Below are 12,638 nucleotides of genomic sequence, written 5' to 3'. Positions count from 1 at the left end.
AGTTGGTTGTCAAGGAACAGAAAAGAGCCAGAAATGTGTTGCTCCTTGTAAAAAGAATGACCTCATGGCAACTAATATCAGAGCCTAATATGTCCCTAAACCAGAGACAAATACGTTCATTTAGAATGGTTTTCTTGTTCCTTGTGTTTCTGAGTGCTTGAGGATGCCAAAAAAACAGCCCCTAAGAACCTGACTCCACTGCTCTAGTCCTGCTGGGCTACGTGTTTGGGAGCAAAAGACTTGATCTGCTCTCTTGTTGCTGTCTCAAATCCACCAGGAGCTGCCTCCACATCTGCCAAGCTCGGCCTTGATTCATTCTTTCATTCTTTCATAAATCTATTTAAAGACCTCAGGTACCTTTAAACTTTCATTTGAAAGAAAAGCGTGACATGAAGGTTACTTAGGAGAGGTTACATGAAGGTTACTTTAGGAGAGTTCTGTAGAGTTGCTGAGGGAGGACATTTAGATGGAGTAATTTGCTGAATTCTTCTTAGAAGAATCTAAGAAAGGAATGTACACTTGAGAATTTCGAATGAACTTAAGAGATACCGTCAGCCATGCTGTAGGATTTCCACTAGCAATCCTCCCTACAAGGAGAGGAGTATCAGACAGAGCAGATGTTGGCAAAGGGATAAAGGTGTGAACTGCTGGAAAAAGCCATGACATTCGTAAGAGAGGGGTGGAAAGTTAGAGCATGAAGCTTCATGGGAATTGACAGCCATATCAATAAAGGACAGGATTTGAGAAGCCAGAAGGATTTCCAAGATGGCTGGTACTGATGGAGCAGAAGAGACAGAGCATGGCTGTGCTAGGGAGTGCTGAGGGTCCGTATATAGGGGGGGAAAATGAATGCTCTTGGAATTGAGCACTGGGGACAGAAATTCAATAGAGATCAGAGGAATCAGTGGTTGGTGAAGAAACAAGTGACAAGTCCTTGAGGCGAGTAAAAGAGATGAACTAGAACCATGGGTTAAAAAAGAAATGGGTAAGGAAATGTGCAGCTCACAGGTCAGCAGCTTGAAAGCTGAAATCATGCAAGTAAGTGGGAAGAACTGGGAGGGGGAGAGAGACAGGCTTTGAAATCAAGAGTGGAAGGCTGATGGAGAGGTGGGTGATAGATGAGACAATGCAGAGGAGGAGGAAAAAAGTTGGAGCCAGAGCTGCTTATAACAGGAAAGAGTAGGAAGAAGTAGAAGCAGCAGAAATAGGCCAGGAGAAGATTGGCGTCGCTTGTACCTGACCCAGAAGGAGGGTGGGAGAGCAGAAGTGCTTTCAGTGAGAGAATGCTGCATGGATCCTCAGCCTGTTAGGTCTGACATAGCCATTATGGACTGTTACATTCTGGCTCCTCTCCACCTCCACATCCTCAAATGTTTCAGCCAAAGCAACAGTACAATCACAGATGACATGCATGGATAATACATTCTCACTTGCTTCTGCAGCTCCTTAAAATATAGCTCAAGAAGACATAGCAACCATTACTATATTTAAAATGAAATATTATTTATCAAAGTAGATTACTTCCAAACATGACAACACCTTGCAGCAAATCGGCGGAGTTTCTGTCATTCTAGTTACCTGTGCGTAAACACAAATTTTTGCTAAGCTTTGTTCATTCCAGAGGATGCCAGCACCGTGTCATGTTTTGTGTGTGACTTTATTTGCATCTGCAGTTTTCCAGGACTTTTCTGCTAACTGCAAAAGCCACTCCATACCAGTAGCACAGTCCTGTGACCCCATCTATTGTTGATCACCACTCAGATCAATGAAGAAGAATCCAGCATAAGAAACTGGAACAAGACGGGATGATTTCTGTTACTTCCTACATGATGACTGTTTATTGAACCTGATTTTTAGTCTCTAAAAAAATTTCCAAGCCCTGTACATTCCTAGTGTAGGTGACTTAGGCTTGGCTGGCTGGTATTATAAGAAGCCCAGCATCTTAATGTGGCTGAGATCTTAACAATTCTGAATACATGCAGAACAAGCTGTCCTATGTGTGTGGGTTTTTGGGGGGGCAAGAAGGAAAGGAAAAATGTCATAAGGATTTATGAAAATGTGCCTCACATCAATCAGTATTAGAAATCATAAGTAGAACAGATTTAGTGTGGGTCACTGTGCTCCTGCCTCTAAAAGCACGGAGTTGGGTCCTTACTCTATAACCACAAATGATTTGTTCATTCAAGGATTGAATGACTCAGCTGCTGTAAACCTGTCACCTCCTTTGGGAGACATTCCACAATTTAATAGTTGTGGTTAAAGTTCCCATTTTCTGTGGAAAAGGAAGAACATGATGGTAGAAAAAATCACAAAATAAAAGCATAGAAAATGCTCATGTTCTTCTGTTTGGTAAAGAGTAGCCACAACTGGAACTGGCCTAAGATTTGTTTGGGACCAAAGATTCAGCTATCCTTTCTGCCAGTCACTGGAAACCTGAACCATGGCAGCTTCTTTCTAGTTACTTCTAAAGAAGAAGATTGGGGAAAGGATTTGCTGCTGCAAGAAGTAACCAGAAAGAAGCTGCCATAGTAGAAGAGAGTAGTCATGTATCCAGGATCTAGCTGTGGCTGATGACAGATGCTTCAGGAGAAGATTTAGCATCCCATTTTGGAATAATCACCTGTAAGGAACATTTTCTTCCAAAACCTGTGTCAAAAAGTAGATGCTTGGATCCTTCAGTCTTAATGGTTTATATACTTTGTACTCTTTGAACTTAAGCTTAACTGTAAACATTCTTATTGCGTGTACAGTCCCTGACTTAAGATGCTTGCCAGAGTTGCATGATACCGCCCAGAGAAGAGTATTGGACTAAAAAGACTTGGAAACTTATATACATCCAATCTTTGTTTTTAATATCTTGATTTTAGTGATGTGTCACTGAAAGACAGCATAAAGCATTCCAGAAGTTAATTAGGGATCATGTAGAAAGATATTTCCATTGTCAGATTTTAATTTCTTGCCTCTGAGTTGTGTTGAAGTGTTTTTTCTGTTAGGAGGAAGAGCATTGGGAACTCTTCAGCCATTTTCTGACCTGCAGTATTATTCTGTATCCTCTCCTTCACTGCTCGCAAAAAGTTACACAGCCCCTCATCTAGTAGTTCCTGTTTCCAGAACACGTAGTACTGATTGTTGTTTGGCTGCACATTCAAGAAGGACTCAGCCTAGGAAATGGGTGGAGACTCAGAGTTCAGACCACAACGTGCCGCCAAGCTGTGATGCCTGTGCAAGTATATTCAGACTCCTGCAGCTGAAAGGAGCCGTCAGGAAGCAGCAACTATTTTCTGCAACATGTTTCCTATTGCAAAACCTTTCAGGTGTCATGGGTGTCTACCATTATATCCATGTGTTGAGCTTGCTTCTGCCAGGAATAAGTTTTGCACATGTCGGTGTAACAGCTGCATTACTCAAAGCGACAGGTAGAGCTCACATAAACCACAAGGTTCCAACAGTTTTTCATAGTTACTTTGCCTCGTTAGCAAAAGATCTACAGACAAAAAAAAAATGTACAGGTACCTTCTCTGCACAGTTTTCATTTCTTCCTCATTAATAGGAGAGACATACAACATCTACTGTATACTAGAAGTGAAAAACAGCTACAAAGTCAATTTTTTGACAGATTTTTTAAAAAGAAGCAATATTGTGTTTTCAAATAGCTTTTTCTGCTTTCTACACCAGCTGGTTGACAATTTCTGAAAATCACTTTTTTTAACAGACATTTTAATTTTAATACAATATGTGAATAGTTCAATTTCTTCTTCTCTTACCAATTCTAAAAAGTGGATAAATGAGCTCAATAACCTGTAACACATTCCTCTTTGAAAGCACACAGTTCTGTCTACATGGGCTGCCATGGAACCAAAACACAGGGAGGTTAATTTTATCTTCATAAAAGTAGCCAGTCCAGTTTTAGCTTAAACTTTTTCTCCTCAGCTTATTTTTATCTAAACGACCCATTTTTTTATACCTGTTCAATAACAGGGTCTTAAATTGGATCTAGATTTGCACTCCTAAGTAAATCTTAATGCATGCTCCCCGGTGCTTATCTAATAATGAGGTTGCACAGGAATAATGACTGCTAGAATTGCAATGTTGAAGGCATTCATTAACATTAGTAATCAGCAATCTTGTGTGGAAGCTTTATGCTTACGGTTGATCAGCCCTTTATTGTGCAGCGTCGAGATAGCTCGCATTCAAGCAGGAACGAGCCCACTAAGAAAGGCCATCAGGTGAGGTTTCCATGGCAGCAGTTGTCCCTTTGCTGCTCCCATTTGGGGTATAGACAGTGCAGGAATAGTCAGCGTGTCACTGCTCGGTAGAGAGAAGGCTAATATTACTCCATCCCAATGTAGCAAGTGACATGGTCCAGCTCATTTTAAGGAAGATCAGGGTGGCTCATCAGGTGGGTTTGTGACTGTTGTCTTGTGAGTGGCGCTTGCCACTGCTTGTGCTCAAAGCATGAGGTCCTACGATGCAGCTGCACCAGGGACAGGGGTACAAGGGCTACACAAAACACACGAGCTGCATCATCGGGCAATGAAAGGGCTCCTGTGCTGGTGGCAGAGAGAAGTGTGCATGAGCTGTACAAAAAGAGTCTGAACTAGTCAGAGATTGTTGAACATTCAGGAGCTCCTCAGTGACTCACTGGCTGCCTGTAGAAAGTATTTCCTCTTTCCACCATAAATGCCTTCTAGTAAATGCCACTGTTGCTCGATTCATGAAGCTGGCTATGCTGGTGCAGTTTAGAAGGTCCCTTGAAAAGTCCCTCTGTGAAGGTGCTTTATAGCGCTGGGCAGTTTCATCACACTAGAGAAAATAAGTAAAGAAGCAGCACTGGCTTTTTTCCAAGCTTTTTCCGTGCAGCTTATTTTTCACAGAATCATCATAAAATAAAAGGAAATGAAACTGGAAAACATTAGGCAATACTAGGTACTCCCTGCAAAGTCAACCTGGGAGTAGAGGATATCTCATTGCCTTCTACCATCTTTGATCAAGAGGAACATGATATCCCCTGTTACCAGGGGTTACACAGGAACCCTTATTTTTTCACAGATACCTTTGTCTTGTCAGGTTAATTCTAGCATGGAAGAATGTTGTGGAAAAGAACTGGGAAGTACAGAAATAATTTTCCGTATGTGAACTCACTTGGAGAAAGGGGTTTTAATCTGCATTTAGATCAAGCAGATTAATTTACTGTAAATTCTTGCATAAAGTGTCCAACTGTAATAAAAGCTTTTCTAAGGAGAAGGGAAGCTATGACAACCACGTACATTTCCAGGGTGATGGAGAATCGCTGAACACGGATTTTGTATGCCCTGTGTGACAGGCATTTATGGTAACAGTTTTGGGTGGACTTCTGTGTCTCTGCCCTTCAGGAACCTATGACTGTTGATTTAGTGATCAAAAATCTTCCTTAAACAGAAGTATCTGCAGGTGAAGCAAATCACACGGATGTGGAAATCCCCATCAATAATAGTCTGTGCAGCTGTTGAGTCTTCTTTCACTGTGCTTCACTGTGAGCTTCTCCCAGATTGCCCAGTCAGAAAGGAAGAGATTTACACTCTTGAAGAGAGCTCAACAGCTGGTGGGCCCCAGCCTGTCTCCGCTGAGCACTTTTCCGGGTTAGCCTCCGAGATCTTTGCTCAGTTGTTTGGCAGCATTTGCCTTTCATAGCTTCCACCTGCTGGAACGTTTGGACTTGCTCTGCTCCCTCCAACTTCACCACTCACCTTGTCAGATGTTAACGCAAAAGTTATCTCTCCAGAGGGTACAGGTGTCTGCTGCAGTCACACACAGTGAAACCACGTACCCGGAGTGCTTCTGCAGGACACACCGCAGTACAGCTGACGCCCTGCCTCTTGGGTTAGTGTACCAACAACCTCCACTGGAGCTGAAGGCTAAAAATCTCTGTGTCAGCAGCATGTCACTGTCATTCCTTTTCCTTTACCTTATGTTGAATGTGGAGCTGGGCAGAATTCATTCTTCTTTAAAAATGTTTATCCTACCTGGAGGAAAATGTTTAGATCCTAGGTGACACCAGGTAAGAAAAGGAGGAGCAACCCAAAACACAGGTGCTGAAGAAATTCTTCTCTCAAAGAGGTGAACCATATGTTCCTGGCAAACCCAAAAACTGACACGCTTGCCAGGTGTGGTGAGGGGAAGCAGCAGAAACACACAAACATGTACAAAATGAAAGAAGGACACTGCAGGAAGCAGAGAGGTGGGCTGTGTAAGAGTGCCTGGAGAACCCTGAATGCTTTTTGGATAAAGAACCTGCTTGGCACAGAGGGTGCTGCAGTTTCCTTGCTGCTGCACCAAACAGAAATGTGTATTCCTTGTAAACATAAATGCAGCATGGAAATACCTGCTTGCATCAGAACATGACAAATGGCCAACAGCTTGTATTAAATTCAAAACAAAGCTGTAAGAATGTGGGAAAACAGTCATAGTTCCATCCTTTGTGATGTCTGTTCTGGGTGGATGTCATCCAGGTGCTCCAGTTCAGTTGCAACTCGCAGTCCTTTCAAATAATTGCTTTTCAGGTTACAGTTAGCTAAGCCTCTAGCTCAATCTACTTTTGAAAAACAGGACTGTAAAAGTCAGTACTTGTTATTTTTGTTTTGTTTCAGGGTGTGCTGGATTCACCATGTTACAGGGGTATGGGTGTACCCACTTCTTGAGCGCCTCAGCCCAGGTGTCAAAATAATCTTTTTTGCAGCTGTCACCGTAATAATAAACATATTCTACTTGGTGGGAGAGGTCCTGAACAACTACATCTGGGATACTCAAAAATGTGAGTATTGTTTTAGGAATATTAACTCATAAAATACACTGTTGGGACTTAAGTGTGCTCCCCTGAAAGTTGACAACGTTTTAAGCTGGCTAAAACAAAGGAGAATTACAGAAGTTCCCCTGAAACATCTTGCTTACTTAAAAGCAGATAGATGGATGGAATGGCTGCTGAAGAGTATGATGAGCTATGAATGTGTATTCTTTTTTATAACTTCCAATACTAATTTAAGAGCTGTTGCCAGTTATCTGAGAGGTTTACAACCCAGTTATTAGCTGATGAACCCAATAAATGCAGCTAGAACAAAGTATCGTTCTGGTATGCTTATAGTATTTTCAGGTATGAAGTATTTTTTGTCTATAAATTTACTCAATGAAAATGAATATGTTTATGTGTGCAAAATAATAGAAATGAAAGATCACTGTAGTGCAGTATAAACATAACTGTGCAGACTCTACATCATCTACCCTGCTTAGGCCACCTATTGCTGAGTAGAGGAAAAGGGAAATTAAGACATGCACAAGATTAAAAGTAGATTCCTTTATGGAAGTTATTTTACGTTTATCAAATTCTCTGAAATAAGCAAACAACATTTATAATCATCACAGCGGCAAACCACAACTGGAGTAAAATCCATGCATGGGGACTTTGTCATTACAGTCATTGAGTCGATAACACGTTGGGGCCATATGTACAGCCTGTATCCCCTTTTGGAAAACTTGGTGTGCTCTGGTTAATACACTGTAAATTCACATTGTAGTTCATTGCACACACAAATGTCTTTTAACAAGTCCTCCTGTACTAGGTAGAAGCTATTGCCAGAAGCTCAAAGCAATTTTACTTGTCATTTGCTCGTATTGGCACCTGGGTATAAAGCATCTTTTTGGTTTTTGCTCTGGAACCAGAGGTCATTGGTCACAGTGTTCAAGTCTGGTTTTCAGTCCTCAGTTTGGTGTCACATTCACAGCTATTTAACTTATTTAATTCAGGAAAGACGTTTCTAAAAAAAGGCAACCACAAGGAATAATTTCAGTTGACCTAAGTCCCGTATGAAGAATAATAATGTGGTGAAGAATCACATGTTCTTACCAAGGCCATGAATAAGTAAATGGTGGAAAATCTCCCTCACTATTCCACAGTATGCATAACAAAATCCCTGGTTCTTGTGGCCCTCCACCCTAGAGGAGCTAATGTCAATAGGGTCATTCTTCCAACCTCTTCCAAGGTTCACCACAGCCTTGTTATCCTCTCCATCATTTCATTGATTTGGTTAAAGAGTATTGATCTGAAGTCCTTTGTGGCTCAAGCACTTGCAAACCAGAAAATGCCGTGAGTCACCTGCTGGTTTGCTGTGCTTGAAACACTCTGCATAAACGTAACCCAGAGTGTATGGCAGGCACATCACGATCAGCAGAGAAGTAAAATAACACCAGTCTGTCACTGTGTGAGACTTGGGAAAATAGTATCTCAAAACTGTATTAAATACAAAGGGACTTTTGAGCAGTAAGCTTGCAAATCAAAGTAGTCTGCCATGAGAAGATTTCTGGGGTAAGAAGGGATTGTTTTCGGTTTGGAGTTTTTCCTTTTCCTCTGGAGATGCATTAAATAAAACCTCACTACTGACAAAATGATTTGCAGTTAGTTTTTCCAAGTCAAACCACAAACATAGTAGGCAAGGAAAAATTTGCCCTTTGTACAAGCCAGTGTCTGTCCACAGTTTTGAGGGTATCTGCATTCGTGCCAAACTATTTGATGCATCTGCAGTAGAGCGCTTCAGAAGAAAGGAGAGAGGCTCTTATAAAAAGGCAAATAAAACAGCTCATTTAAAGCTATTGGAAAAGTTCCTTCCAGCAGAAAGCGGAAGACTCAAGACTGGCTCTGAAGCAGTAAACCCACTGTAATCTTTTGGACCCCACCTCTTGTTTTGGTTGTTAAACCCTTCGGCTGTGGCTCTTCCATTACGTTGGTTTGCCAGCAACACCCAAGGCCGCTGTACTGGGGCTGCTGGCAACACGCAGACCTGTTTGTTTCCGTGTTGCTTCCTTCGGCAAGGCAGGCCTGCAGTTGTGCTTTCGAACCGCGTGTGGGTGTTGCTGTTTCCCACATTGGAATTCATTAACTGTGTTTTTAAAGTGGGGTTTTGTGTACCTACCACCTATGTGTATAATGCATTAGCAGGTGACCTTACTTGTGACTGGATTTTCCTCTCTGCCTTCTTAAACATTGCTTCTCTTTTGCCTTCAGTCCTCGGAAGGCTTTCTTTTCCAGCATGCAGCAGGCCTGAAAACCTCCAAAAGAAATATTTGTATTTGAGATGTCTGGCAGAGAGGACTTAGTCTGAAGAACAATACTTTTGTCAGATACCAATAGTAATTCATTGTCCAGGAACAGGCATATGAAATAGCTGAGTGTTTTCATTGCCAGAAAAAACACAATCTGCTGCCCGGCCCAGACTTTGCTCAGCACGGAAAAGAGACAAGTCCTGCAGCAAAGATAAGGTCTTTAAGGAGCCCTGCGCTCAATTCAGGCCTCATGATGTTACTGCAAGGCATGGCAGTTACAAGAGAGAGGCACCCTGTCAACAGTCATTGATTCTTCATTCTTACGCTCTCAAAAAACGGAGATGTACTTGCAAATATTTAAAAATCCAATATTGAAATATTGAATTCTGAAGCACTGTTTTAAAATCTTGTTTTCAAATAAAGTCAGCTGCTTAGCTTCAGCTATAATAACATCTCCTTTGAATTGCTTGTAGGTGAGCAGAGGAGGTGAGGGAACTAACTGTTCCCAGACCCCTGCAGCTGTCAAAGGCTGAGTGTGCGGCAGGGGGTTAGGCTGATTTGAAAATGATCTGGAGGGAGGGAGGATTGTGCAGTTCATTACTGGACAGCCACTGCCATCAGGTGTGCAGATGCTCTTTCTGTTCACAGCAGCTGAGGTAACACATGCAAGAGCATGTGAGCAAGTAGGGGGGAAGGAACAGCAGTAAAGGGAAAAGAAAAATTAATGCAGTAGAAGAACTCTTCATTTTTATTCACTGAGAGATTTTTAAAAGCTGTTTTTCTTATGTTTTCAGGTATTGAAGAAGGAAAAGAAAAGCCGAAATTGGACTGAACAGTAGAGGCAACATGGAGGATTGTTTATGGCTCCATGGAAGTTTCTCATCCCCAACAGAGGTTGGCATGGGAGGAATCTTGTGGAAAAGAGGAAGTTTAATAGGCCCTCTGCTCAGAGCAACGATATTTTGGGGTTTTGTATGGAGGGGAAATGATTTTAGCTAAGAATAATAATAACATTTGAACCTCCGTTCCTGTTTCTCCATGCTTGCATGTGACATACACATATAAAATGTATATTTATCTCCACATCATTCTCAGTGTTAATTTCTCACATCAAATAAGTTGTTACATCGTTACATCGTTACATCTTTTCACTTTGACCAAGAAGAACAATGAGTCCATTCTCTGTATTGTTTGGGAAAAGCTTAACCAGATAGGTCTAGTATGGGGAAACGTAACAGTCCTATATATTTCAAAGTACAGTGTAAAAATACAGTAGAAGTTAACTGCATGAATGTATCTGAAGAAGAATTCAATCTGACTGAAATATTAATGTAATACTATGTAACAGCTGCCTTAAATCGGTGATGTTAATTTTATCGGTCCAGTAATATCTTATTTGCAGTGTTAGACGATCTGAATATGGTGCAACTTTTCTTAAATAGGCCTAAATAAAGATCAGATTATCCCTGTGTTTCTCTTTCTTCATGCTGATTCTTGAAATTCTAGATGGATTTATTTTCAGGTTTTCCAATGTCAGCTGTAGGTGATATTATTTCTACATGAGTATTTTTCTTCTTATTTTCCTAGTACAAGACCTGATCCAGCATTTTCAAGTTGTAAGTTTTCAATAGATGAGCTGAGCTGTTAGTGTGTACCAGAAAGAGCATTTAAGAAATACTTCAGGAAGCATGTAAGCAAATGTTTAAAGTTAAACATATACCTGTTTGTATTAGTAATTTGGTTCTGGAGGAAGCTTTTCTCATGCAACTCATGACATGCCTCTACAGTATTTTTTTAAATGTATTTGTATTTGTGTACACAGTGTCATAGAAAACAGTGCACAAGTTCCACAATGTGGATTTTTTTGGTTGCTTTCCTTCCAAAATAAGGCTTCTGTGAGGATACTGTCTTTGTGGGCATCTGTCTGCCCTCTCAATTATTTTTAGTTTATTGATCAGAGTTGCAAAGATTCCAAAGCTAGGCAAGTTACTACAAAGTTCATTAAAAGAAGTGCCCAGATAAAGAAAAAGTTGCTTCTCTGATGGTCCAGAAGTAGGAGAGGACAGGACACACAAAACCAGCAGAATTTGGAAGCAAATTAGCTGTAGCCATGTGGTCCTGTTTTAGGGATATCATGTTTGGCAGGACCTGAGCTGTGCACGACGTACACGCAGTAATACTGCAACGTGCTTACTCTCTCTGCAGGTAACGAGGACTTGATTGTAATAGATGATTGTTACTGGAAGGGGTAAGATGTCTGATATTTGCAGCAGGCTTTCAAAACTCAGGAAGGAAAAAATATGGATTCAGTCAGGTTTAATGAGCTAGGAAATGTTTCAAGTCACTGCTTCTGAAATCTGTGGTAGCACATGAAAGTACTGGTGGACAATGAATGTGCCAAGGAGTCTGGCTGGGCTTCCCAACAGCAGCAGCAGCAGTGAGAGTTGAGCATCTGTGGCCCAGGGTGCCAAGCCCAAAGGACAAACCCTGTTGACCTTTTTGTCATTTGAAGAACTTGCTCTGCTGATAGGGTGTTTTTGCAGCTTTTTTATTTCACAGGGATTGTTTCCTTCACTGAATTCAAGAACTCATTCTGATAGAAAGAATGTCTTAAATAAAAATAAGAAATCCCAAAATGCCACACAGCTGTACACATTCTGCAGGAGCACACTCGGAACATATCTGCTCTATTTATTGCACCACTGGATGGCTGAGTCCTCAAAAACTGGCTGTTGATGGGAAGGTTCCTCTTTCTCAGCAAGTTTTGCAGCTACTGAAACTTTTTCTTCTAATGCCATGTCATTCTAGGTACTGTTGGAAATGTAGTAAGAATATAAAGAGAACAAAAACATCAGAGATCAAAATTGCATAGCTGAATTGACAGAAGAGAAAGAAGACTCCCTCTCAGAGGTACAGCATAGGGACGCTTAAAATTGTTATCCCTCTTATCTGTGAATTTGTGAATATTCAGCACCTCAAAAAAGTAGACTACCAAGCTTAAGATTGGCAGCATCAATATATGTGACACGAAATGTGGTGGGTTTCATTTGATTTGAGGAAATTTATGGTATTCAGAGAAGATTTGAACTCCATTTGTCTTCTCAGATCTCAAAAAGTTCTCCACCTCCTATGAGCTTTGAATCATCGTACTTAAAGTCAAAAACATTTCAGAGCATTAAATCCAGCCTATGATGTACAAACCATGGTATAAATAACTTGGGGGCCTGTGTACCCAGGGAGCACTCTTCTAGACTCTGTTCATTCCCTTTAGAATTACACAATCCATCATTCTTCAGAAAGATGATGGATGAATGATGACTAAACTAAAAGTCACTTGTAAGCTTGCCAAATTTCAGCCATCTTGGCTGAAGTCGTCCCTGAAAGGTATTTCTCTTGGGGGAGCCTTTTTTTTTGGTGGAAAACTTTTTGTCAGAACAAGTCATCTATTTCCAAGTACAAGCCTATGAAACAAAATAAAATAAATAAATCATGGCTGGAAAACTTTTCTCTACTCTCTCTTGCTGTGGAACTGGGGCTTTGGAAGAAGGATAGCATTTATGTTGGTAACA

General features: G+C 41.0%; 1 protein-coding gene across 1 annotated transcript in view; it reads left to right on the top strand.

Moving 5' to 3' along the window:
• Positions 1-10,444, top strand: part of AIG1 (androgen-induced 1) — an 87,861-nt gene extending 77,417 nt beyond the window's left edge. Inside the window, exons 5-6 of the mRNA XM_009876037.1 lie at positions 6,627-6,790; positions 9,864-10,444. Coding sequence (XP_009874339.1) covers positions 6,627-6,790; positions 9,864-9,901 — 202 coding nt within the window. The 3' untranslated portion in view covers positions 9,902-10,444. The remainder of the gene's footprint in view (positions 1-6,626; positions 6,791-9,863) is intronic.
• Positions 10,445-12,638: the final 2,194 nt, after the last annotated feature.

This window comes from Apaloderma vittatum, unplaced genomic scaffold (genome assembly GCF_000703405.1).
Source record: "Apaloderma vittatum isolate BGI_N311 unplaced genomic scaffold, ASM70340v1 scaffold19279, whole genome shotgun sequence".
Taxonomy (NCBI): Eukaryota; Metazoa; Chordata; class Aves; order Trogoniformes; family Trogonidae; genus Apaloderma; species Apaloderma vittatum.
The sequence above is the reverse complement of the archived record's forward strand: the minus strand, read 5'-3'. Positions and strand labels throughout refer to the sequence as shown.